The sequence below is a fragment of the Tiliqua scincoides genome, chromosome 2, assembly GCF_035046505.1.
Source record: "Tiliqua scincoides isolate rTilSci1 chromosome 2, rTilSci1.hap2, whole genome shotgun sequence".
NCBI lineage: Eukaryota > Metazoa > Chordata > Lepidosauria > Squamata > Scincidae > Tiliqua > Tiliqua scincoides.
In genome coordinates, this window is record NC_089822.1 from 70,581,761 (window position 1) to 70,606,360 (window position 24,600).

The window sequence follows — 24,600 nt, forward strand, 5'->3', positions numbered from 1 at the left end:
TAAAAGAAAGTTTTTTTTCCCCATTGAATATTTAGGTTATGGACTTTGTTTGCACCAGATGTGGTGGTGAATATTGATTTACGTAGGTGTTTAAAAGGAGATCAAACAAATTGTGGAGAATGGATTGGTAAGACATGGCTGCTGAACGGAGCTTTCAGGATGAAAACAAGGAACTATGCCTATGAGTATCAGTTGCTGGGGATCGTAGAACAGGGGAGAGTCTTCATGCTTGGCTTGCGCACTTCTGGTAACATTTACTGGCCACTGTTAAAAACAGGATGCTGGACTCCATGGATTTGTGGTTTGAACAAAAAGTATTTTTCTTACATTGTTGTTTATGAGGGTGCAGCAGGGGACATGGGGTACTAGGAAATCAAATGAAGAGACAGGATAGATAAATGAAATATTTTCTATTTCTAGATTCACTTTTCTAGCCTTGACAGCTTTGAGACTTGACAACTCTGAGAGACAATGAGAGCTAAAAAGCAGAGGGTGGGAGGCTGAGGGCGCAATCCTAACCTGCTCTGAAACAGGCAAGTCAGGAGGCTTGCGCTGTATCCAGTGCAGAATTGTGGCCAGAAGCAGCTCAGCCAGAGGTAAGGGGAAACTTTTCCCCTTACCCCTAGGTAAGGGCTGCTGGCCACAATAGGTCTCCTTGGACTTATTTCACCTCTGGAGGTGGCACAAGTCCAAGGAGAGTGGAGCAGCTTGAGGCCTCTCACCTCCCGCTCCCTGCCCACCCGCCCCCAGGTCCACCCATCGCCCACCCTCTCCCTGCCCAGGAGTGCCTCCCTCCCTCCTCCTCCCTGCCCCCTGCGCCTATGTTTTCCACTTGTGTCGGCGCAGGCGGGCCAACACAAGCGACTAAGGGGAAGCCGGCGCAGAGGCGTATGTCAGCTTCCGCAGGCCAGCATTTCTCGGAGCGCCAGCCCGGCTTCCCCTCAAGGAGACACAAACATGTTTTACAGCACATTTGCGACCCTACTAGGCCAGCCCAAGGGACTTGGGCTGGCATAGGGCACAGCTTGGATTGTGCCCTGAATTTCACACACTGAGCTGAGCCAGCAGATTGACTGCAGCCTTCTAGTTAAAACATATAGCAAAATTGGTGTTATAGCTTTCTTATTGAATATATTTATATCCCTAGAAGAATACCACTCACACAAGCTAGTTAACAATTACAGGTGGGCCCCCTATCCGTGGATCCAGTATTCACAGATCCAGTTAGCCACGAATACACACCTTATTTTTTTGGGTAGTCATGCTGGAAGTGCAGGTGTTTCTTGGTTTAAACTTGCTTCAACAAAGCAATGTGCAGGCAACTAGCCCGCATGCTAGACTAACAGGAAGCAGTGAGTAATCACTGTGAGTGAGTACAGTCACCATGAGCTTGTTGATTCTATGAACATGCACATAGAAAATGTTTGTGATTATAGATAATCTGCACAACTTTCCAGTATTCTTAATGGATCTTGCTAATATTTCAATGTATTATGTGCTCATAGAATTATGCTGACAAGTGTTTGAAGCTTTATGTTGTAATTTGACTTTAGGATGTCAGAAGAGATCTGACCAATGTCATATCTTCCCCATGCTAATTCTAAGCTTCATCCCCCCCCCCTTCAGAACCTGATCCGCCCCCGCTCCACCCCGCTCCATTATGCCCCTGCTTGCCTCTGGAATGCCCTTCTGTTGCCCTCTTGCAGCCCCTACACCACTTGGCACTTCTCTTACCTCCACCTGAGGCTGGGGCCTTGGATGCAGCATCTGCAGGGGGTCACAAGCCTTCCCGCCAGCACTGCTCACTCTAGAGCAGTGGTTCCCAAACTGGTGGGTTGCAACCTACCAACCAGGGAAGCACTTGTCCCTGCCCATTTAAGGAGCAGGGAGGGGGAAGGCAGTGAAGCGATCTCTAGGATCTTGCTGCTGCTGGGGATGGGAAGAGGTTTTTTTTACTTATTGGCAGCCAGTGCCGGAGTCCTGGGGGTTCCAGGGAGCCCTCTGAGGGCTCCCCATACCTCCAAATATCTAAAATATCTAAAAAATGGGCACTTGTGGTTTTCCTCATGAAACCAAGCCCTCTGTTTTTTGTTATTTTTGCATATTTGGAGGCAAGGGGAGCCCTGCAGAGTGCTCCCTGGACCCCCAACACTGGTTATCGATAAGTTAAGAAAAACAACCCTCCTGTCCCCAGCAGCAGCACAATTCTGGGGATCATGTTGCTGCCATAGCCCCTCCCCCAGACACATTTACAATGCTCCCAACTCCCTTGTAGGAGTCTGGGGAGCACTGCTCTAGAGTCATCTCAAATGCACTTTGTAGCACATTCGCAACTATCTAGGCTGCTACAGGAACCACTGCACTGGCAGACCAGGTACATAGAATTGTACTGTGAGCTGCACATCAGGACTTTCCCAGTCCAAGTCTCACCTCTGCCAGGACCTCATTCGGCACAGCGCTCCCTCTCAGCCTTCTTGTCGAAGTGAGGACAATAGTACTTGCTTACCTTGCAGAGTTGTAAGAACATCATGTACAAGAAGATCGTACGTGTGAAGCAGTTTTTACACTCAGAAGACATGATACAAACCCTAGTTATTGTCTAACTGGCCATGAGGACAATCTGATTGTATTATTCCTTTGCAGGTGGGGTCCCTTGAACAAGCAATGTTGGATGCCCTGGTGTTGGACAGAGTGGATTTTGTGAAATTGCTCATAGAGAATGGAGTAAGCATGCATCGTTTTCTCACCATCTCCAGACTAGAGGAATTGTACAATACGGTAGGGCCAAGCTAAAGCAAATTTTTCTATCTGTTTGTTTGTTTCACTTTTCTTCAGCATGAGAATGGTACACCCAACAAGCTCTTTATAAATGAATTAATGGTTGACTTCAATCACCTTGGCAACAAAACTTCACTATGGCATCATGTTATAGTTATCAAAACATACTTTTCTAAAACAGGAGGCGCCCAGGGCCGACCACTTTGAATTTCCACAGTTTGAAAGGAAAATATTTCTAATGTTAAGAAGTCATTTTCCCCAGTACTAAATGAATCACCGCTTTTTGCAATTTTGTTTTGAAATGGTTGCTTTTGAATTTTCTATTCGTAAAGCAGTTATTTGACTAGTTACAAGGGTCTGTTTAGTTACAACGCTTCCAAAATGCACCTGGCACTATTGTCAAAACCGTACATTTGTCAGGAGAGGCATAAAGAAGCTGCACTAGGGGAAAAAAAACTTTTTTAGAATTGCCATCTGTGCTTAGAGATCAGCAGAGAAAAATATTCAAAAAGTGCCTGCCATGGAGGGCAGCAAAGGAACAGACTGTCACCTTTTGAATTTCTGTCTGTTGTCAAGTTATTAAAGGCACGAGGACAAATCTGGTAATCTAAAATCCATTTAATTTGTTTATTGGAGAGAAGTAGGTAGCAAATGGGAGAATAGTGGCATAGACGACAGGTGGACCCTCATTATTCATGAGGGTTCCATTCCTGGACCCCTCACATATACCTAATTCCATGTGAAATTAAATCATGTGGATTTCAGGGTCCACTGAGCTTCAAATGCAATTGGAGCCTTGCTCTGGTTGCATCCAGAGCTGTTCTGAGTCCTGTGGAGGCTGCATACAGCTTCAAAGAGCCTCAGAAAGGCCTCTGGAGGCCCTAGAAGGACACTTTTGGTTTTCACCTGAAAACCAGAAGTGCCCTTCTAGGAACTCTGGAAGCCAGCCTCCACAGGCCTTAGAAGAGCTTCCAGAGGTGGCCAGAGATGAGCTCAGGAGGGCTCAGTTGGGGCCAACTCTTGTTCTGCGCAGGACCGGAGGACCTGCATTGAGCCAGATCCCTGGATGAAAATTCTGAGGATAAACAGGCTTGTGAAGTCCATCCTCGGGGTGGGGCCTGGGCAGCGGTACTGGAGATGCAAGCCCGACGGGGGCGGCAAGGAAAATGAGGAGCTGCGAAAAGTGGTCTGCAAGCCCGGTTTAATCTAGTCCATGTCTTAACATTCATTGGGACCTGTTACAGCACAGAGTCCCACTTGTACATGTCCTTAATAAAGTCTTTATCAAAACCAAAGCAGAGTCCTTGTTCCCTTCACAAGTCTCTCTGGGGGGAATTAGCATGAACTATGCCTGTGCCATAGAGGTCTGGTCCTTACCACGTTGAAGTTGAGGGTACTCAGCTGTTGGCCGAGTGCAGACAGGCTACTTCTCTCTTGGTTATCTCCTGTTGTCACGGTTGTGGTCCGGGCCCCGATCTCTACATCACTGGCCCCTTGCAATTCCACCCCCTCAGGGGGGTCTGTTGTGATGCCCTCCTGGTGTCCCAGGTGTTTGGTAAGGGATAGGCTGCCCTGCCTATCCCTCTGTTGACACTGTGCCAAGGAGGGGTGGATGCCTGGGTTTCCCAAGCCTCCTGTGCCTCGGGATGCACCCTGCCAGACAGCTCCCCCCACAGGTCGCCAGGAGGCAGGTGGTGGTGGCTGCTCTCCCTGCACTCCCCTCTTCCCTTGCCCAGGAGCCTCGGGAGGAGCAACCTCCCGCTTCAGTGGTCGGGCTCCTTATGAGCCCTGCCGTGTTCCCACCAGGCTCCTCCCCTTCCAGGGTTCAGCCAGGCCCGAGATCTTGCGAGATCTTGGGCCATCCGGCTATCCAGCCGCCCGCGCCTGCCACATTATGCAGGGGCGACGCGGCCGGGCGGCTGCTTCCGCAGCTGGCTCCCCTTCCTTTGGGTGGCCGTGCCACCTCTGCCTGCTGCTCGGGGGCCAACTGGGTTTGTGGGCTCTTGCTCCCCCGCCCTGTTGTTTGCCCTGCTGGTCGCCCTGCGCCTCTGCCTGCCCAGGGGTGCGGGGCTTCCTTGCTGCCTGCCGCGTCCTCCCAGGTCCTTCCCACCATGGGGTAAGTCCCCAGGCAACAAGGCTCCACTTGTACTCTGCAACACACCTAAAGGGAGGTATGGCATGGCATAGGCATTCCATGTGAAGAGCACTGCGTAAGGCTGCCCTCTTCATGTGAAAGCCAAAATAAATATAAAAAAATAAACATAAGCTTAGAATCAACTTCCACAGGTACAACTGTGCTAGTCTGTTGCAGCAAAAACTATCAAGAATCTTATGGCCTTAACCTTAAAGACATAAGCCTATGCATGTCTACTCTGAGGTAAGTCCCATTGTGCTCAATGAGACTTACTCCCAGGAATGTGTGTCTAGCACACACATTCTCACTCTCAGGGAGAGTTTGAACCACAGTAAGTTCTTGCGGGGCGGAGGCTAAGGGACGTCGCTTAGGGGGCTGCAGGGACTGGAATGAACTCACCAGTCCCTGCAACAGCCTGTCGGGGGTGCGGGAAGCCCTGCGTGACCTTCTGCAGGGCTCCCCGCAGCTTAAAAAGTGAAAGTGGAGCAATCGTACTCCACTTCCACAAAACCAGAAGTGAAGCACCATCGCTGCACTTTCACTTTTTAAGCTGCGGGGAGTCCTGCAGACACTCGCACAGGGCTTCCCACAGCCCCGGAAGGCTGCTGCAGGGACTGGTGAGTGCATCCCAGTCCCTGCAGCCCCCTAAGCGACGTGATCCTGGGGATCACATCACTGCCTTCCCCCTTCCCCCCCCTTAAGGGGAAAGTGGCCAGGGCTCTCTGGCTGGGGTGTCGTGACACCCCAGTTTGAAAAACCTTGGTGGATAGTATTGTAGCTTAACAAACCTTTAGATTCATCAGATGAAGTGGTCTCTAGTCCATGAGCAAGCAATAAATTTGCTTGTTAGAATAAATTTGTTAGATTTTCTGGTGCCTGGCATAAAGCATATGATTTAATTTAAATCAGAAAATGAATAGAAAAGACTCTCCTTTCTAGTTAGTGATTGCAGCAGAATCCATAATTGGTGCTTTGGAAATATACTCCCCCAGTTTGGAACACACCGAGCCGTTATGAGCTGAGCTGAAACTCTTTCAGAAGTTTGGGCCTGGCTCATGATGGGATTAGTCTAGTACAGAGGTCTCCAAACTTTTTGGCCAGAGGGCCACATCAAATATCTGGCATGGTATGGAGGGCTGGAAAAAAAATTTATATATAAAATTTATATAAATAAATTAGAGATGGAACTTAGATGAGTGAACAAATGAATGAATGGGCTCATTCATTCAACCTCTCTGGCCCTCAGAATATCCTGCAGACACAATCAGAGCACATTTCTGGTCACGTTCAGTTGAGTGGGCCAGAGGCTTTCAGGGGATAAGAGGTTGGCCGCGGGCCAGAAAGAGGCTTGCTGCAGGCTGCATCTGGCCCTCGGGCCGGGGTTTGGAGACCCCTGGTCTAGTATCACCACTTCTCACTTCCAGATAACCTTCTGTGCTGCCAGCCTCCCAAAATCTCTTTTGGAGATTAGAGATCCAGAGGCAAGGAGGACTTGTAGCAACAGCAGAACCTTTGTCTTTATGGCTTTGATGCTCATGCAGAATGTCAACTGCTGCTCAGAACCTGGAAAACAGAGTACCTTAAGGACTTTAAGGAGAAGGATAATAGCTAAGATTCAATCTTGTTATGAAAACAAAGTCATCTTTTCAAAGTATGGGGAAAATACCTAGTTTATCTTAAGTAGGTAAGCACTGTTAAAACCTAACAAGAATGAATTAGGTGATCTTTCATAACAGCTTGAAAATATATATACATTTAATTCATATTAGTTTACTGTAACTAGAGTCCAAAAACATAATTTATTTTGCACATGGGCTTAGGAGCCAGAATTTTTTAATTGAAGATTTATCTACAATGACTATCATTCCCAAAGAGGCAAGCCATTTTTCCAACTGAACTGTTAGGGTGGCTATAAGTGCAGTTCTCTTACTAATGTATACATTATTTATTTGGATTATGAGATCTGAAAATAGACTTTGGGGCAGTATACATACTGATTTATTGAACCAAAATAAAGATGTCTAATCATGGGAGTGCTCCCTCAGATTGTAACTGTGGACAAAAGTCAATGGACTTCATAGTGCTTCCTAAAGGAAAGGTATATTGTTGAAGATTCTGTTTATAAAAAATGTTTAAAAAGGTAGTTATCATACTATAATTGGTTTGATTTTTTTTTAAAAGAAAACCATACATTAAGACAGGTGGACATTTTGATGTATTTTGTTTCGAACAGTGTCTTCCAGACAGGTCAAAACTATTTGATTCTCTGTTGGTCATTTTCAGAGACACGGACCATCCAACACATTGTATCATCTTGTCAGAGATGTCAAAAAGGTAAGAGTCCAACAGATGGACAGTAGCTTGAAGGTAACGCTGTGGCTGCTTCTTGTTTTTAGAGACAGCCCTGTTTTGCATGAGCTTTCAGTGAGAGCCTTCTTCTGTCTTCTGCCATTTCTGTTGTGCAGTGTGTGTTTGTACTGACTTTCAACCTTCTGTGTACAATGTAGTTAACTAATTATTGGGCTGTTATCTCAATGATTTTAGATGCTTTGGGTACAGTGCTTTCGCTAGCAGAACTGTAGGTGTTTTTCATGCCATGTGGATTTATGCTAGTAGCTATATTTTTTTATTTCCATCACTTCTTTGGATGCTAATTTCCATATTGTGGGCCAGTGCTGGACTCTTAAAATTTCTAATTGCTTCTGCTGGTTCTTGAATCACTGCAACATTTTCAATTTTATTATCTGTTTGAAAATACCTCATCTCCATTTTAAAAAATGCCAACCATGTTTGTCTCTGACCTAGCTTCAGAACGTGAGTTCATGACTGAAAGAGCTATAGAACCCCCAACAGATTTTTTAAAAACCTACTTCTAAATATCATTAAGAACAACAATCACTGTTCCAAAAATGGAACTGATGGGACTTTGTCTGTATTTCAGTGGGAAGGAATTTCTCCACACATCTGGATTATTCTCCTTTACATCATACCTGGGTTTGCAGCCTAAAAAATTATGTACTAGAAATCAATGTCTAGCTCCATCAATTTCTCATTCTCATATATGAGTATCTTTAAAGTTGCTTTTAATTTTGAAGCACCTCTGAAAAGTGACATAGGAGAGTCAAAAGAATGAGCAACATGCAGAGTCAGAATGGATTGCCCTTTCATTTGAAAATTCTAAGTGAGACTCTGGATAGCAGAGAAATAAAAATTTCAACATGCCCTTAGGAGTCTAGGATTGGAACAAAGCAGGTTCAGACATTAGGAAGAAAAAAAACTATTAGTAATATCCTGAAGACATTGGGTGTGGAGACAAGTCTATGAAGAGCCACCTCTGTAATCTCATTTCGAAAGTAATCAAAATTAACTATAGTCATATTAAGTGGAAAATCAGACTGATCTTTTGCATCACTTCCATTCCACATGTATAAATCCCTTGGATGTGTAATAGTATCTGAATCAAAGCCATAAATTGTCCTTTAGAGCTTTCTGCTTCTCTGTCCTTACTCTGCTAACTGCAAGGAAGTAGCACAGGTTTTTCACTAGTTTGTGATCATTTTTGTACCATTTGCAGTTTTGGAAGCATCATCACCTTCTGGCTCCACCCCTTTTAGGTTCGGTTGTTATAATAGCAGCTAAATGAAACTGTTTTGCAGTAAAACTAAACTGTGTTGCACTTGTGTATTTTCCAAAGTAGAATGTCCCCTCTCCCCCAAAGAAATGGTTTCATATGTTAAAAGTAGCTTTGAAAAATATGCCAAAATTGAATGCTTTCTGAAACATTACCTTTTTATGTTCCAGTTGCAAAATAAGCCCTGGCTGGCATCAATGAACTATGAATACAGAAAAGCTAAGAGTAATATCCTACATAGGCCTTAATCAAAAACCTACTCTGTTAAGGAACCACCCTTTCCATTTTATAAATGATGAGAAAGGCATATGCTGTGGTTCAGAGATATTGAACAGCTTACTATGGTCCCATAGCCAAGCAATGAAATTCATTCCTCTTTGGTCAATCCATCAAGGAGCCTGACATCACTTAAAATGAAATGGCATTCTAGAAAATAGCATCTTAATGGAATGTATCATCATTTTGACAGTCACATATTTCACTGTGCATGGCAAAGACAGATGAGCATTCTGAAGCAGGTGTTCTAGCTCAGATGCCTTCTAAAGCTTAGGTAGCTAAACTTTCAATTCACTGGTAATGTCTCAGGATAAGAAATGTGGTTCTTAAAATGTGCCATGCTGAAGTAGTAGCTGTGTTCTATGTTCCATTGATTTCACTAAAGAGAAGTTTAAATATTAGAACTGAAGAGTCATTTAACAATGTGGATCTGCAAGGTATTTGTTAATTAAGGAGCCAAATATGAGGGACACAGAGAAGCAGTAACTGGGAAATAGGATGCAAGTTTCAGAATGTTCAAGGATGGGGGAAAATGCTATGAACCTGGAGATAAGGTTCAGATAATTACCAGTACTGTAGATGTAAGACTGTACAAGTTCTCATTCTTCACAAACATTTACTCCGTTTTCTTACAAACTATGCTGACTAATTGGTGTTACCAGCTAAAAGCAAATTATCATACAGATTATTTGGAAATGAAATATGTCATTTTTGTAGAAAATGGTAAATCTTAAAAAAAAATTTCTAGATCTCCATATCTTCACCCTGCAAAAACCTACTTATGCATCTTATTTATGGCATGTAACATTCTGGGTCTTTCCAGATAACAACAGCAACAACCCCCTGACTTTATTCTCAACCCTATCCTAGCGTGATTGGCAGCAAATCCTGCCCTATAAACTTTATAAGAGACGCTGCTGCTACTTTTAGAAAAGAGAAGCATGCCCTCTCCTTTTGGAGAAAAGCATGCAGTCTTGAAATAGCTAAATGAAAAGGAGGCCTATAAAGTTCAGGAAGTGTTGTGAAATGGGAAGGAGGAAGAAGGCTAAGCTTGTATTTTTAAAAGGCTTATTGCACTGTAGAAATGGGTATTCCCACGCAATCCTTGCATTGCAATAATATCTTTCATATGATGCGTTCTAATTAGCTTACAGGAAGGACTAGCAGTTGATCCTTTAGATGCCCTTCAGTTTGCTTAACTGCTATCTCTCTTAGATCTGACTATCGGTGGCCTCTGCTTATTAAGTGAGAAAAACATTTGAGCCAAAGCGACTGCTCTTGCCACAGTCATCTTTTAATGATCTCTCAAACCAACAAGGTGAAAAAGAGCTTTGTTGTTTGGGAGTTTGATTGCTAAAGAGTGCCCTCTAATGTTCATTTAATAAACTTGTCTGGCTTTTCATGGATACAGTTAACAGGTAGATATCTTTCTGTCACCTGGTTCTAAGGCTATCTGCCTAGGAGCCTATTAAAAATTTGACATACATAGTGCTGGTGACAATTTCTAGATTTCTGTGATTTTACTTGCCAATCCTAAATACATTGTGATAGACAAACTAAATTATTTCAGCGCAAGTTGTTTCCAGCAAAGTGTGGAAACACTTAAAATGCAGCCTTAAAATGTCAGTTTAAAAGGCTTCCAAAAGAACACTGCTGCTGTAAAAAAAAATTTTTGTAATAAAACTGAACTCTGGCATTTGCTGTCCAAAACTGGACAAATTTGTAAATGCTTAAGCAGATTGTCTCAGTGTGATCAAATCTGGTCCCATGTCAGAAGAAGGTAGATTGATTGCCTGAACTGCCTGAAATGCACCCTAAAAAGAAGTTAGAGCTGATTCTCACCTTATATTTCATGCTACAGTATGGATACCTGATTAGTATGCCATACAGAGTCCTGCTATCACAATGGCATAAAGAGAAATGGACATCTCTTTAGAATACTGTACTTGAAATCAGGTGCCTGATGCTTTACTGATCACATTTACCTAGTATTTTAATTGGTGACAAATGCCACATGTGCTCTCTTCACATTTTGAAAAGAAACTCCCATGTTCTCTTCTCAGGTGTGGCACCAAATGTAGAATGATTGGTCCTGTAATTTGACTTGTACTAGTCTGGCTCGCCATGAAAATCACAGGCAGAAATTGAAATACATGATTTCAGAGAGTGGACCCAAAGATCCCTTTTGATATTTACTTGACATTTACTACCTTATGTGTAGATATTGTCACATCATCAGAGGAACATATGTTATCAAAAAGGAGATTGGTACATCAGGTGTCAAAAGAATTCAGTACATTTGAGAGATTTGGGAATAATAATTGTATTAGGATCAGGGCCTCTGAGAGGAATTTTATCAGGGGGTACAAAATTTCTTTTGGGCCCCTTTGCAAAGGGGGGGTGAAACAGAGCAGGGAAGGGTGATGACAGGTGAGCAGAATTGGGGCAGGGATGGGTGAAGCATGGTGAAGGGAGGTAGAGACTGCTGGAAAAGTCTTTGGAGCCCAGGTCTACCCACCCATGTGGCATCAGTAGTGTTCCCAGCATTCCCAGTCATGGTAATGTCCCCAGCATCCCCTATGGACAACAAATCTGAGTAGATAGGAAAATGTCAGATCCCAGGAAATTTCTGGGCCCCTCCTTTGGCTCCTGGGCCCCCCTTTTTGCCCTGGGCCCGGGTACAAATTACCCCCTTTACCTCCCTCTCTTAGGCTCTGATTAGGATGATAAAGTAGAAGGCATGTTCCTTTCAGTGCTAGAAAAGTTCAGAGTTAGTACAGCGAGGTAAATTCAGTACTTGGCCCATTTAGTCCTATATGATGAAAAGTATAGATTAAACACCTGATCCTATCCCCTGCCAGTCCATTACATTCAGGTGCACCAACAGTGCATGTATTTCAAGCTATGGTGGGGTGTGACTAGCAGGCCAGCAAGAGATAAGTCACGTTTTTACTGACTTCCTGATGGGCCACCTGGTCATCTGTGGGTCTCCTTGAACCTATACCAGTTATTTGATGGCATTGGGCCAAGGAGAGGAAGAAGGTGAAAGGCTGCAGAGAATGGAATAGCATTCTGGTACATGATGCTGCCACTGGGATCCACCCCCTCAAAGTCCCCTGGCCCTGCCCTCTCCTTCCCTGCCTTGAACCTCCCCTGAACCACCCACAGCCTGTCTCTGATGCCACCTTACCAGCTATAACATGGGCCAGGTCCACCGGTGGTGGGTGCATGAAGTTGTTAGCCATTTGAGCCGCTGGCTCCAATGCACTCCACAGCAATGCACTCCATAATGCACCCTGTGTTCCATTGACAGTGGCACCACACCAATTACAACTGCAGAGTATGAGTTCCGCCATTGTAAAGAGCCCATAGGATTGGGCTAGAATTGACTTTCAGTGCAATTCAATGCATGTCTACTCAGTAAGTGGGACTTACTCCCAGGAAAATGTGTATAGGATTGCAGCAGATGATATTAGTTGCATACAAAGATATTTCCTGGAAATGTTGTAATTACTTAAAGCGGAGCATTCTGAAAATCTCAACCAAGAATTGTGCCGGGGGGGGGGGGGGGAAGAAACACTATACATACTTGTTAGTATGAAAGCAGAAAAGCAAACAGCTGTGTGCTAGAACAGTTGGCATCCATTGCAGCTTTCTGGATTTATGTCCTCCTTGGTATGTGGCAGAAAAAAGAGTCGCCAAAAGGGGAAAACTTATGTAACTTAATTCTGCAGGCTGCTAAACACTCCAGAATGGATTTAGGAAAGACTTGCAATGTGTTTGCAAAAAGCATTTAGCATGGATATGAAAACTACAAAGTTCATCTGTCCTAGGATCAAGTCTGGGAAAAAGAAGTTTTCATGGTCTGACAGAGGCAGAGAGACACACAGCCCTCAGAGAGTGCCAGTGTACACACACATTTAACTGGAGAGACACTGTAGGAAGCTGGAACATTCCACAGTCAGACAAGAGTCCAGCAACTGTGTGGAGCAGTATTCTGAAAAATGCTTGGCCCTCATGCCTTTTTGTTCTGCAGTGGTGTCTCCTGTTTTCCTTCTCAGAAGAGCCTGAATCCTGTGATCTGAAAGTGATTTGCTTCTGTTACTGCTACCTTTAATGCCTCTTCTTATTTAATTTGTGTCTTCTTTCCAAGCGTGAATATCCAGGTTTCGGTTGGATCTATTTTAAGGTGAATTAATTAACCAGCATAATAATACATTTTAATGTTTTCTTAACTTGTTTATTTCATTTTTTAAACTCTCATAGTTATAGAATGATTGTGAAATAGACATAATAATCAGCTTAATCTCTCCCCTCCCCTGTTTTGTGTGTCTTTCATTCCAATGACAACATAGGGAAACCTACCTCCAGATTATAGGATCAGTCTAATTGATATTGGCCTGGTGATTGAGTACCTGATGGGAGGAGCTTATCGCTGTAATTATACTCGAAAACGCTTCAGAACCCTCTATCACAACTTATTTGGCCCCAAGAGAGTAAGAATTGATCTTGTTGGTTTTTAAAAATCTTTTCATAAGGGCACAGGGTTAAGGGGTTGGGATGAGAGGTGGGATCTGCATGTAAGCTGCAAACCAAATGCTGACAGGTTTATGTAGTTTAGACTAAACTGAGACCCAGCCTCAGCCCAATCTTATGGGCTTGTAGCACTGGTGGAACAAGCATTGAAATTCTGCAAGTGTGGTGTCTGTGCAGTCACATGTAGTGGAGTTCTACACATGCACAGAGCCAATGTAAGAAACTACGGGAGTTTTATCATCTGCCCCTGTTCTGGGACACTGTGTCTCACTGGCCAGAAGAATGACCAATCCCTCAGCTCCTTTTCTACCACCACAGGATCCACATCATGAGAAATGCTTCTGTTTGACTTTTGTCCCTCAGAGAAAAATCAACACAGTTTAACCTCAGTTTTCATCTTCATTCTATACCTTATTGTTAGTAACTGTTAGTTATCACTATATAATGTAAATTACTAGTTAGCTGGCTACTAACTAGTTTGCCTTGTCCTATGGCAAGCTGGGTCACCTTTAAAAAGTGCCACTGCTGTGGGGCGCAACTTCCCACAGCTGACAGACTTGACACTTGTCTCCTGTCTTTGAGAAAATAATGTTGTGGACACGTGTGTTTAATGGTAAGCAATTTTCCAGGCAAACAAGGAAGAACAGAGGTTCATATTCTCTTTGTATGTTGGCACTCTGGGAGGAGTCAGCCCTCACTCCTGCTGCAGTTATGTTGACAGTTTCTACAATTCCTTCTCCTCCTCTACCACTGCCAATGCCTTAATCCAGTGGTTCTCAAACTGGTGGGTCGCGACCCACCAGTTCATGTAACATTTCCCCCGTCCCTTTAAAGGGTGGGGGAAGGGAAGGGAGGCAGCAACGTGATCCCCAGGATCACATCACTGAGGGGAGCGAGGGGGTGCCTTGCACTTACTTTTTTACAATGTAGGGCTGCAGCAGGCTGCAGGAGGTGCGGGGAGCCCTGCACAGCCCTCCGTAGTGCTCCCGGATGCTTGGAACCTGCAATCATAGTGGGCACAAAGCACTTCCGTTTTGCAGGAGGTGCTTTGCACCCGCTTTGATTGCAGGCTCCAAGTGTCGGGGAGCACTGCAGAGGGCTACGCAGGGCTCCCCACACCTCCTGCAGCCTGCTGCAGCCCTACATTGTAAAAAGTAAGTGCAAAGCACCCCCCTTGCCCCCCCACCCTCCTTAGCAACATGATCCTGGGGATGGCGTCGCTGCCCTAGCCCCTGCCCCACAAGAACTTACTGAGGGAGTAATGCTCCCTCAAAGTTTGAGAACCACTGCCTTAATCAAAGCAGGTGTGCCAAACAGCACAAAAATCCTCATCAGAGAGCCATCAAACACCATAGGCCACATAGGCAACCATCATAAATCCCAGATGGCCAGTGCTGGGGATTTCTCTTGAATACTTATCAGGTTTTCTACAATGACATAAAAGCAACTTGAAATTTCTTAGGTGTGTTTGTTGACTTGAAGCAGTAGTAATTGTTCAAAACCGAAATGAATTTCTAGCAAACATTTTATACTTCTGGAATTAAAGAAAGGATTATTCTCTGCTTTCACCAGTTATCCTCTTCTTGGCCTTGGTGCCAAGTAAGTTTTGAAGATTGATAAAGTTTTCCCAAAATAACATCAAAATATTGTGGCAAACTTCCCTTTAGATACAATGACATATGAAATTGAATTGTACATGTAATTTAGTCCAACATATACTAACAAAGTCTAGAGGCTCCTCTAATACATATGCTGAGGTCCCATATTTAGAATATACACTATCTCCAGATATCAGAATTTTTTTTGTCTTTTCATCTATCTGTTTTTTTAAAACAGTATATAGCATTGTGCATTGTTCTGTTCTTTCTACTTGCAGCCCAAAGCCCTAAAACTTCTGGGAATGGAGGTAAGCAGCAATTTAAATTCTTCATAGAACCAAACATATTCATTATCACAGCAGATTCATGGCATACTTATTAGCTATGATCCAAAGAATCATGCAACTATTTCCATGTGCTCAAGAGATTTTTGTTTGGCCTTTGGTTTTCAGCAGCCCCCCATGCCACGTGACAAAACCACTTTTAAAGTAAATAAGCTTTCCAAAACAGTTTGTGATATGACGCACCATCAAGCACTAATAAACAGTGACTGAGTTTAGTGGGTACACCTCTTTGTGCAATGGCCAAGATGTCATGTCATGACCAGACAAAAATGCTTGTATAAACTCTCCCGCCTGGAAGTCCAGTCTGCTTTTCCGCTCCCGCACACCCAAAAGCCTTGCATGTTTTCCTTAAAACATTGATAGCAAAAACTCATCTCTGTGGCTGCTGAAAGCACAAAACCAAATGAAAAATTACTTAATAATTTGGATAGAATGAATGCTGACATTTGCCTAATTAAAAAAAGATTCTAAATCCTTGATATAGTTTAAAACTGTGGTTCCCAAACTTTTGGGTCATGACCCACCAGGGGAACCAGGAGGAGGCCATTCCTCCTTAAGGGGAGTGTCCAAGAAATGACCGCAGCTGCAGCAATATAGCACCACAGCAATCAAGGGGCTTTTTAACTTGCCTGGGGGATAGCACCAGCCATCTGGAGGGTGCAAGGAGCTTGCAGCCCCTCTGCAGGCCTCCCGGCTGCTCCAAACAGCTCTCTTCAGCTATCACAACCTGGTCACAACCTGGAAGTGGATAACGATTGCCAAAGAGAGCTGTTTAGAGCAAGCAGGGAGGCCCACAGAGGGAGCTGCAAACCCTCTGCGCCTTCCAGCACCACCTCCCAAGTGGGTTAAAAATTCCCCTGATCATTGTGACAGCACAATCACAGTGGCACTGGTACCACCCCCTGCCCCTGCAAAGACTTACCTGGTTTCCAACTTCCCTGTATGAGTTTGAGAACCACTGGTTTAAAACATTGTATTGGTTTGATTTGACCAACAAGGTATTCAAAACAGTATGTATTTGCACAAATAAATTGGAGATGACATGAAAAACTACTTTGCAATAAGGTGTATAACCCACCTGCAATAAATGAGAATTGTTCAGACCCTGCAGTGTATTGTCCAGTGGCAAACTAGTAACCATGTATACATGTAATAATTTGTTATGGAGCAGAACAGACTCCCATGGGAGCAATCCAGAAAAAAGGTTTGTTTAAATGATGAAGTGAAAGTGAGACAGAATGAAATGTAGAGACAGATGGAAATGGTTTAGGAGAAGATAATAGAAAAGGAGCAAAAAGAAATTACAATATTGGAAAGATAGACAGTGGGAGGATCATATGATGGAGGTCAAATCAAAAACAGAAAAGAGAGCACAGTTGCTACAATTTCTGCAAAATGTTCATATTTTTTGGCAAAAGTATTGCTCAATTCACCTCATTGAAATTTACAAATTTAGAAGTAAACAACCAGCACATTTAACAGTGACCTTTTCTAGGAGGATTTAATCAGCATATAGTGCTAAACTGCATGAAACGGAGATATTAAAAATGCTGTTCTAACTAGCATTTCTTGGAAAGCTGCACTGCTATTTTGTAGGCATCTCTCTTAATTGCTGTCCAGCTAAATGAAAGACTAATTTTGACATCAGTTGAAGTTGACAAGCATAAGGCAAAAGGTATTTCCCCTAAGGAAAAATCTGAATATTGGGGATAGCTGTCTTGGTGAGCACTTTGATTCAAATAAGCAAGCTGGTAAAGAACATGTGTATTGTGTGAGACAGTAGCAAGGCAACTGGCTTTATGTCTTCCTAATACATTAGTGTCCCAATCCAATGGGCCACCTACAACAGTGAATCTAGTGATCAGCTGCCATAAGTAACCACAAATGTTGTACCGCCATTGTGAGCTACATAGCCAGAGGTGGAAACCGTCAGAGGCCCCATGCACATGCCAAAACCACCTGGATGCTCCACCAGTGCATTTCAGAGGAGGTTTGGAGTGGGTAGTGGGCTGAACTGGGGAGGTTTTAGGGCAGTAGGGAGTGGATCTCAACAGTGGTCAGGCATGTTAGACCCTATTTCCCTTTCCCAACCCAGATCCACTCGTTTTACTTAGCTTTTGCTGGCATCTGATCACCTAGCCCCCACCACCATAGCATTGTGCTGCATGCTATGGACTGGCAGGGGATAGGGTTGAGATGAAACTACTGTACTTAAATCTGCTTTGGTCTAATGGCATTTTCCCCATATTGTAACAGGATGATGTCCCAATGCGAAGGGGAAGAAAGACAACCAAGAAACGAGAGGAGGAAGTGGATATTGACCTAGATGACCCCGAGATCAACCATTTCCCTTTTCCCTTCCATGAGTTGATGGTGTGGGCTGTGTTGATGAAGCGCCAGAAGATGGCCCTCTTCTTCTGGCAACACGGAGAGGAAGCCATGGCTAAGGCTTTAGTGGCCTGTAAGCTATGTAAAGCCATGGCCCACGAAGCATCGGAGAATGACATGGTGGATGACATATCTCAGGAGCTGAATCATAACTCCAGGTTGAGTAATTAATCAATTCATCTATGCATTTGTTATTATTATATAAAAACCTAATAAAGCGATTCCCCACTTTTGTTTGACTCTGGGCTTTTGGCACCGGACCAAAAGTCTTCCAGTGTCCCCAAAAATACTCTGGAATTATTTTCAGTGCAATCCTAGGGAAATAAAAATCAACAGGGTAGCCACTGAGAGTACCTTTCTATGTGTCTTTTTTGTTACAACTAGGTGCACAGAAAGTAGAATCAAGACTACAACCTTCGTTCACCTTAATATTCATTACAGAACATAAGGGCAACGAAAGTCTTCCAGTTAAGTCAGAACCAGGCCATTTAGAGCTTTCGTAGTCAAAACTACCACCTTGAATTGTGCTTTAGAAGTCATGGGAAGCCAGTGCAGATACCAGAGCACTGGTATAATGCACTGCCAGTGACCTAAACCTGTTATGTATTGGGCTGTTTTCTATCATAAACAGCTGTCCACACAGCACATTACAGTAACCTAACCTCAAGGTTGTGAAGTATGACAATTGCTTTGAGGGTCTTGATCAAATAGAAAGGAATGCAGACAAGACAATTTAGTAAGTATTTCCCAATCACACACTGCAAATGCAGTGCATAACTCCTGGAATGAGTTGGCAAGGTGATGACATCATTGCCAGGCACTTCCGGATTGAGAGATCATATGGGAAGCTAGAAATGGCCAGTAAGAGACTCCAGGTGGGCCTTTCCAAGCATGCAAAAACTGCACACAGGAGCTCTGCCCAGCAGTGGACTTCCCCAGCCCCCCGCCCAGGGCAAAGGTCCGCGATGGCAACCCCCATGGGCTGCCACTGCCCCCCCATGCAGAAATCTGCCTCTCCTACTCACCTGAGGCTCACAGAGCCTTGCGTGACCCAGACACGCATCAGAGAAACCTCTGTGAGGTACCCCAATGCTTTAAACTGTGCTTCTAGAAAACCGGAAGCACAGTTTCCACCCCCGTTGGGAGCCTCAGAGAGGCTTTCTCAGGGTCCTGGTGCCTCACACCTGGGGCTTTTGCCCCATCAGACCTTATGGTAGGTCCGTAACTGGCTCTGCCCACTGAGCAGAGCCTCTTACAAGCCTTTTCCAGCATCCTATGCATTCATACTGCTGGCCAGCTAGCAGTGCCCTGCGGAGTGCCTCACAATGTGCCAGGGCATTGCGACACACAGTCTGAGAATCCCTGCAGTAAGCCATTCCTGGCCGCATCTTCTTACCTGGAATTTCAGGTTCACCAGTGAACACTGATGGCTGGACACTACCATAATGACTGTTTGTAACAAATACACAACGCACACCCCAAATGAACAAGATAAAATATTGTTACCTCCTTCTTTTCTTGTACAAACTTCAATCGGATAACCTTCATCCAGTCCCCCATTAGAGGCAATCACAAGGTAAACCCCAAGCCAATCAAACCTATTGGGTGGATGCTGCTAAAAGTGGATTCCAAGCCTCCATGTAGACTCATAGCTAAATTAAAAATCATGCTACAGTACCCTAGTTAAGTGTTCCCTAATAAGCTGATTTTGCCACATATACACAAAATATAGATGTAAACAGTCAAGTGAGTAGCAAGCAGAAGAAAAGTGGCAAGTGAAAGTGAGGGCGTCCTAACAATTATGAATTAAGAAATGTAGCTTAGTGCCTAAACACTAACATTTGAAAGTAGTGTTGGCATCGTGGCCAAGTCTACTGCAGTGTGTGACATACCCCTTGTAGCAGTGCCCTTAACCAGTCATTGACATTCCATGTAACAGATTGCACAAGCTAATGAGAACACCCCTGTATTGCAGGGATTTTGGCCAGCTGGCAGTGGAGCTGCTGGACCAGTCCTACAAGCAGGATGAGCAACTGGCAATGAAACTGCTGACCTACGAGCTGAAGAACTGGAGCAACGCCACGTGCCTGCAACTTGCAGTGGCAGCAAAGCATCGGGATTTCATTGCTCACACTTGTAGCCAAATGCTGCTCACAGACATGTGGATGGGCAGGCTCCGGATGCGTAAAAATTCAAGTTTAAAGGTCAGGACTGCTTTAAAATTGAACAATAGCTTCAGGGAAAGGCAAAGACAATAGCAAATTAGCAAAACTGGTTTACTAATGTAAAGCACTGACAGTGCTATGTCTTGAGCTTTCCAGTTTAAACACTAGAAGGGGATGTCAGTTGAGACACAAGACTGACTACTGATTCCAAAGCTACCAAGTATGCCAGGGCTTTAGGGGACACCCTGTGACCATCTGTTACCCCATCCTGCCTTGTCCCTAGCAGTTCACTTTAGAACTCATATGCACAAATGTCAGATTCCTGGATGGTCTAAAGAGCATGTGTGATTTGAAGCTAAATAAGCAAGTGGCATAACCGTATCCTGTTAATTGTGATGATTATTGTTATCATTATTATTGCTTTAGGTAATTCTAGGAATTCTACTTCCTCCTTCAATTCTCAGCTTGGAGTTCAAAAACAAAGATGACATGCCTTACATGTCTCAGGCTGAAGAGGTCCAGCAGATTCAAGAGAAGGAATCAGAGGAACCAGAAAAACCAGTTAAAGAAAAAGAAGAGGAGGACATGGAACTCACAGTAAGGGAAACCATTGCAGGAGGTGATCTGCATATTAATCAGCCGCTTGCTATTGTGACTTATGCATTAGGGAGCACAATCCACTGAACACCTCTTCTGGTACCCCCTATAAAAATCAGCCATGCCTGTGCATGAGCCACGTTGGCAAAATTATATCCAGGAAGAATTCTCTGATTTGAACACACTGCTAGTTACAACCTTCCTATTTCCTTTGAGAAACAACATCTTAACAACTTTGTCGACCAGGCTCACCAAACTGCACTGCTTGATGCTCATCTTCACAAAATGTCAAGAGTACAAAAAAGATACTGCGTCATGCTATTATCAGGGACACTGCTATTTAATGATAAAGCATAAAAGAATTGTAGTAGGTACAGAATTAGGATGAGAACTGTTCACAAATGCTAGGATTGCTGGTTATCTTTACAGCAGTTTCTACATGAAAAGAAAACCCGCTTCATAGTGAGGTAGCTAAAAGACATTCCGAAAGGTGCCAGGGCAATATTTTAGATGTTCTTATGTATCATTTACTTTATTTCTGGGGTTTAAACCCCAAAACATTCATTCTTAAGCGACTGTTTAATCTGCTTATTGTCACAGTCTAACAGAGAAATGCATATTGTAAAACCATGCAAGCAAAGACATCACTAGTTTTGTGGTGCTGTTCTTAAACACCTTTAAAGGTGTAAGCATTTTGGGACCAACCCATCCCTAGGGTGTATCTAGGGCTTAGATATAACCTAAAAACTTAGACGTAAATCAGGCTAAAACAGACAAGACCTGACCATTAAAAATTTAACTCTGATTACCACTAACCAACTCAGAGCCCAATCCTATCCTTGTCTACTCAGAAGTAAGTTCCATTATAGTCAATGGGGCTTATTCCCAGGAAAGTGTGGATAGAATTGCAGCCTCAGATGTAAAGTTTATTCAATACGTTCAGAAAATGCTCAGGCTTGTGATGGTGTCCATGAAGATTTCTCAATTATGCTGAATTGAAGAAAACGATAAACAGTCACAAGTGGCCAAGACTAATCATGAATGTTGCAGCTTTTTCAAATGGGTGCCTCCACGTTAGAAACCTTTCAACATTAGCTGGAAGTAGAATTACTAGATGTTTCACACAAACATTTAATTCCAACAATACCCTTCCCCACGGCTAAGATTCTTCTATAATGTTTACTCAGAAGTAAGTTTTATTAAGCAAAGTTTTATTTATTTATAAGTTTTATTTATTTCCAATGCTAATTGAATGCTGCCTCTATTGCTTCCCTATTCAACAGGATTAGGGATTAGTGTTGAATGGCTTCTGACTTCCTCTTGAAATTGACCATACTTTCATTTTTCCTTTCTGGGGGAGAGGGGATTTATTTACTTATTTATTCTCTCTCTTTTTCTTTTAGTTAAGAAAAATAATTATATTCCACTATTAAAAAATAAAATGCAAAAAATTATTACAATAGGAAACAAAACAAAAGGCTATTCAAGGAGCAAATTTCAGCAGCTGTTCCAGTCATTTGAATTGGAATGCAGTAAGAGAAGCCAAACCTGCAAGGCAGAGGTGTTCAATTTAAAGGCAAAACAGTCTTCTTAATACACTCTGCTCACACTCTGCCCACCATGGTTTCTCCATGGATAAATTTTTTGCTATTATAGAGCTCAGTCTTGCCTCAGGAGGAGGGGTGGCCCCCAGACTGCAGGGATGAGCATTTGCCCATATTCACGGTTTCAGCTATCTGTGGGGGGTTCCGAAATGGAACCACACGGATAAAGCGGTATGCCTGTATTCAGAACGACATACAATATTACAGGATGGCTGTTTCTAGTTATCTCTAGTGACTGTTTTTTTTTTCTTACATTTTATTTTTCCCCCTAATTTTATATTTGCTTTTCATAAAAAAGTTGAATGCTTACATTGTACAGCTACTGCTTTATAATGACAAATACAAGCATAAGTACTGAAGTCATCATTAGCTAAATAATCATATGATACTTTCCACGTTAATTTTAAATGAATATATTGTAAACAAAAGATATACTCAAGCTGCTTTAAGTCTGATCATTAAAAATCCCCAAGTCCCTTGCTGGCATAAGATTTCACAAGCATCTTTATATAATCACAGCTATTGAGGTCTCTCAGTGCCCAGCTTCAGTTTAGAGTCAGCTGTTTTTAAGGTTCTGTTTTATTACATTTTGTTCAAAATGAGGGTGTTTCCTACAGGCCATCAGCAAGAGCTGCCCCCAAGATCTTATGTGCAGGCAAACAGAAGGCGGCTCTGCCTACAAGACCCAAAATTCAGGGAAGCAGAAGACTCTAGGCACAAGATCAGCCAACAGGACCCCTATGCAGGCAAGACCCTAGAAACTCGGGGAAAAGAAAGGAAATGATCAGAAGCCAGCATAAGATGGACAGGTTGCCTTCCTCTGCAATTAGCTTGTCCTGCTTTAATTGTAATTGATGATTGCTGACTTCTGATCAATAAATGAGGTGCTTATTGGAATCCAATAAGCACAGCTTCTTTCATGAAGCTGAAATATAGTCAGTAGTAATTGTCCTTTCTCTGTGGTGCTCCTTGCTCCTGTTCCTTTTTTCCAATATTTTGTTCTCCCTAGTGAAATTCTGGTTGATAACACAGAAGCTGTACATGCCGTATGGAGTGCCGTAATGTGTTGTCTTGTTTTTAGAGAAATAGTGTGGTTTTCCATGTTCCTGCCTGTGTAAACTCTGTTCATAGGCTGTAATGAAGGGGAAGCTCTACAAAAAGTTTGCACACCAAAGAAGATAGGAGAACCATATACTGTACTGGCAGGAAGTGGTGATTGGAGTGGGGGGGAAGCGTGCTGAGTTTTCAGGGAGTCTGAGGGCCCAATCCTATCCAATTTTCCAGTGCTAATGCAGCCACAATTCAGCCCCAAGGTAAGGGAACAAACTTTCCCTTACCTTGAGGAGGCCTCGGTGACTGCTGCCCTGCCACAAGCAGTGGCAGACCTGTCATTAAATGAACAGGGCAAATGCCCTGGGCTCAGAGCCTTGTGCCCCAGGGCAGAGGTCTGCGATGGTGCCCCCCCTGAGGCTCCAGACGCGGTTGGAAACTGTGCTTCTGGTTTTAAACGTTGGGGAAGCTTCAGGAGGCTTCCCTGACGTGTCCTGGAGTCGTGCGAGGCTTCGTGCGCTCCAGGTAAGTGAGGGGGTGGATTTGCGCACAGGGGGCGGCGGCATCCCACAGGGGGCACCATCACAGACTTCTGCCACGGGACGCGGGGCTAGGGAGGTCCGCTACTGACCACAGGTTTTAGCACACCCCCCATTGGCACAGCTGCATCAGCACTAGAAACTTGAAAAGAATTGGGCACTTAGGTCCCAATCCTATCCAATTTTCCAGTACCAGTGCAGCCATGCCAATGCGGTGCCAATCAGAACCTACCTACATATACATCAGTCTCCTAGCAAAATTTTTCCCATTTCTATCCCTGCTACATTCTCTCACTGTGTGTGTCTTCATTGCAAACTATTTGCTATCTTAATTCTTCCTGCAATATTGTGAATAATGGGAATTTTCCTAATTTAACACCAATGTGAAAAAAATATTCATGGTTCCTTAGCTTCAGCTCAGATGTCAGCAGTTTTAAAATTATTCTGAAAATGGGTGGAGTTTAGTGCTCAGTTATTCTTGTTTATTTCAGAGCAGTCACAGAATAATAAAACATCATCGGCAAGAAAGCAGAAGTAGAAAATAAAGCAATAGCCTAAAAAGGGTCAGAAGAACATACATACACACTGTTTAAAATTAGTTTGATACTTATTATTATTCGGTAAATATTACGTACAGTTCAGTTTCCATACAAGTAAAAACCATAGTTATTATTCTTTCCATTTTTTTAAGACTGCCCTTTCTTTTTAAAAATACAGATAGAATGCTTGATTCTCTAATCCAAACTATACTCCTGTTCAAGACCTTTTTAAACCATACAGTAACATTTAGATAATTTCCTTCTATAAATGTGCAACACAAATTCTTATAGGTATCAATAAATAATAAATGAAATTCTGATCAGGCCTAACTTGTTGAAAGGTCAGGTCATTCAGCTTCTCTTGGGAACATGCATTTAGCAAGCAGTGGAGGTCTTGAAACCTGTCTTTAAATAATAAGTT

The 24,600-nt window shown here is 43.3% G+C and overlaps 1 protein-coding gene across 4 annotated transcripts in view; it reads left to right on the top strand.

Annotated features, from left to right (window-relative positions):
• TRPM3 (transient receptor potential cation channel subfamily M member 3) overlaps positions 1–24,600 on the top strand; it is a 375,460-nt gene that overhangs the window by 320,739 nt on the left and 30,121 nt on the right. The window contains exons 11-18 of one of the 4 annotated variants that reach the window (XM_066616650.1): positions 2,644–2,778; positions 7,196–7,246; positions 12,973–13,008; positions 13,175–13,315; positions 15,232–15,261; positions 17,554–17,843; positions 19,661–19,889; positions 20,277–20,447. In XM_066616650.1, the coding sequence (XP_066472747.1) occupies positions 2,644–2,778; positions 7,196–7,246; positions 12,973–13,008; positions 13,175–13,315; positions 15,232–15,261; positions 17,554–17,843; positions 19,661–19,889; positions 20,277–20,447 (1,083 nt within the window). The remainder of the gene's footprint in view (positions 1–2,643; positions 2,779–7,195; positions 7,247–12,972; positions 13,009–13,174; positions 13,316–15,231; positions 15,262–17,553; positions 17,844–19,660; positions 19,890–20,276; positions 20,448–24,600) is intronic. The other 3 variants (XM_066616652.1, XM_066616653.1, XM_066616654.1) reach the window with 3 other exon arrangements.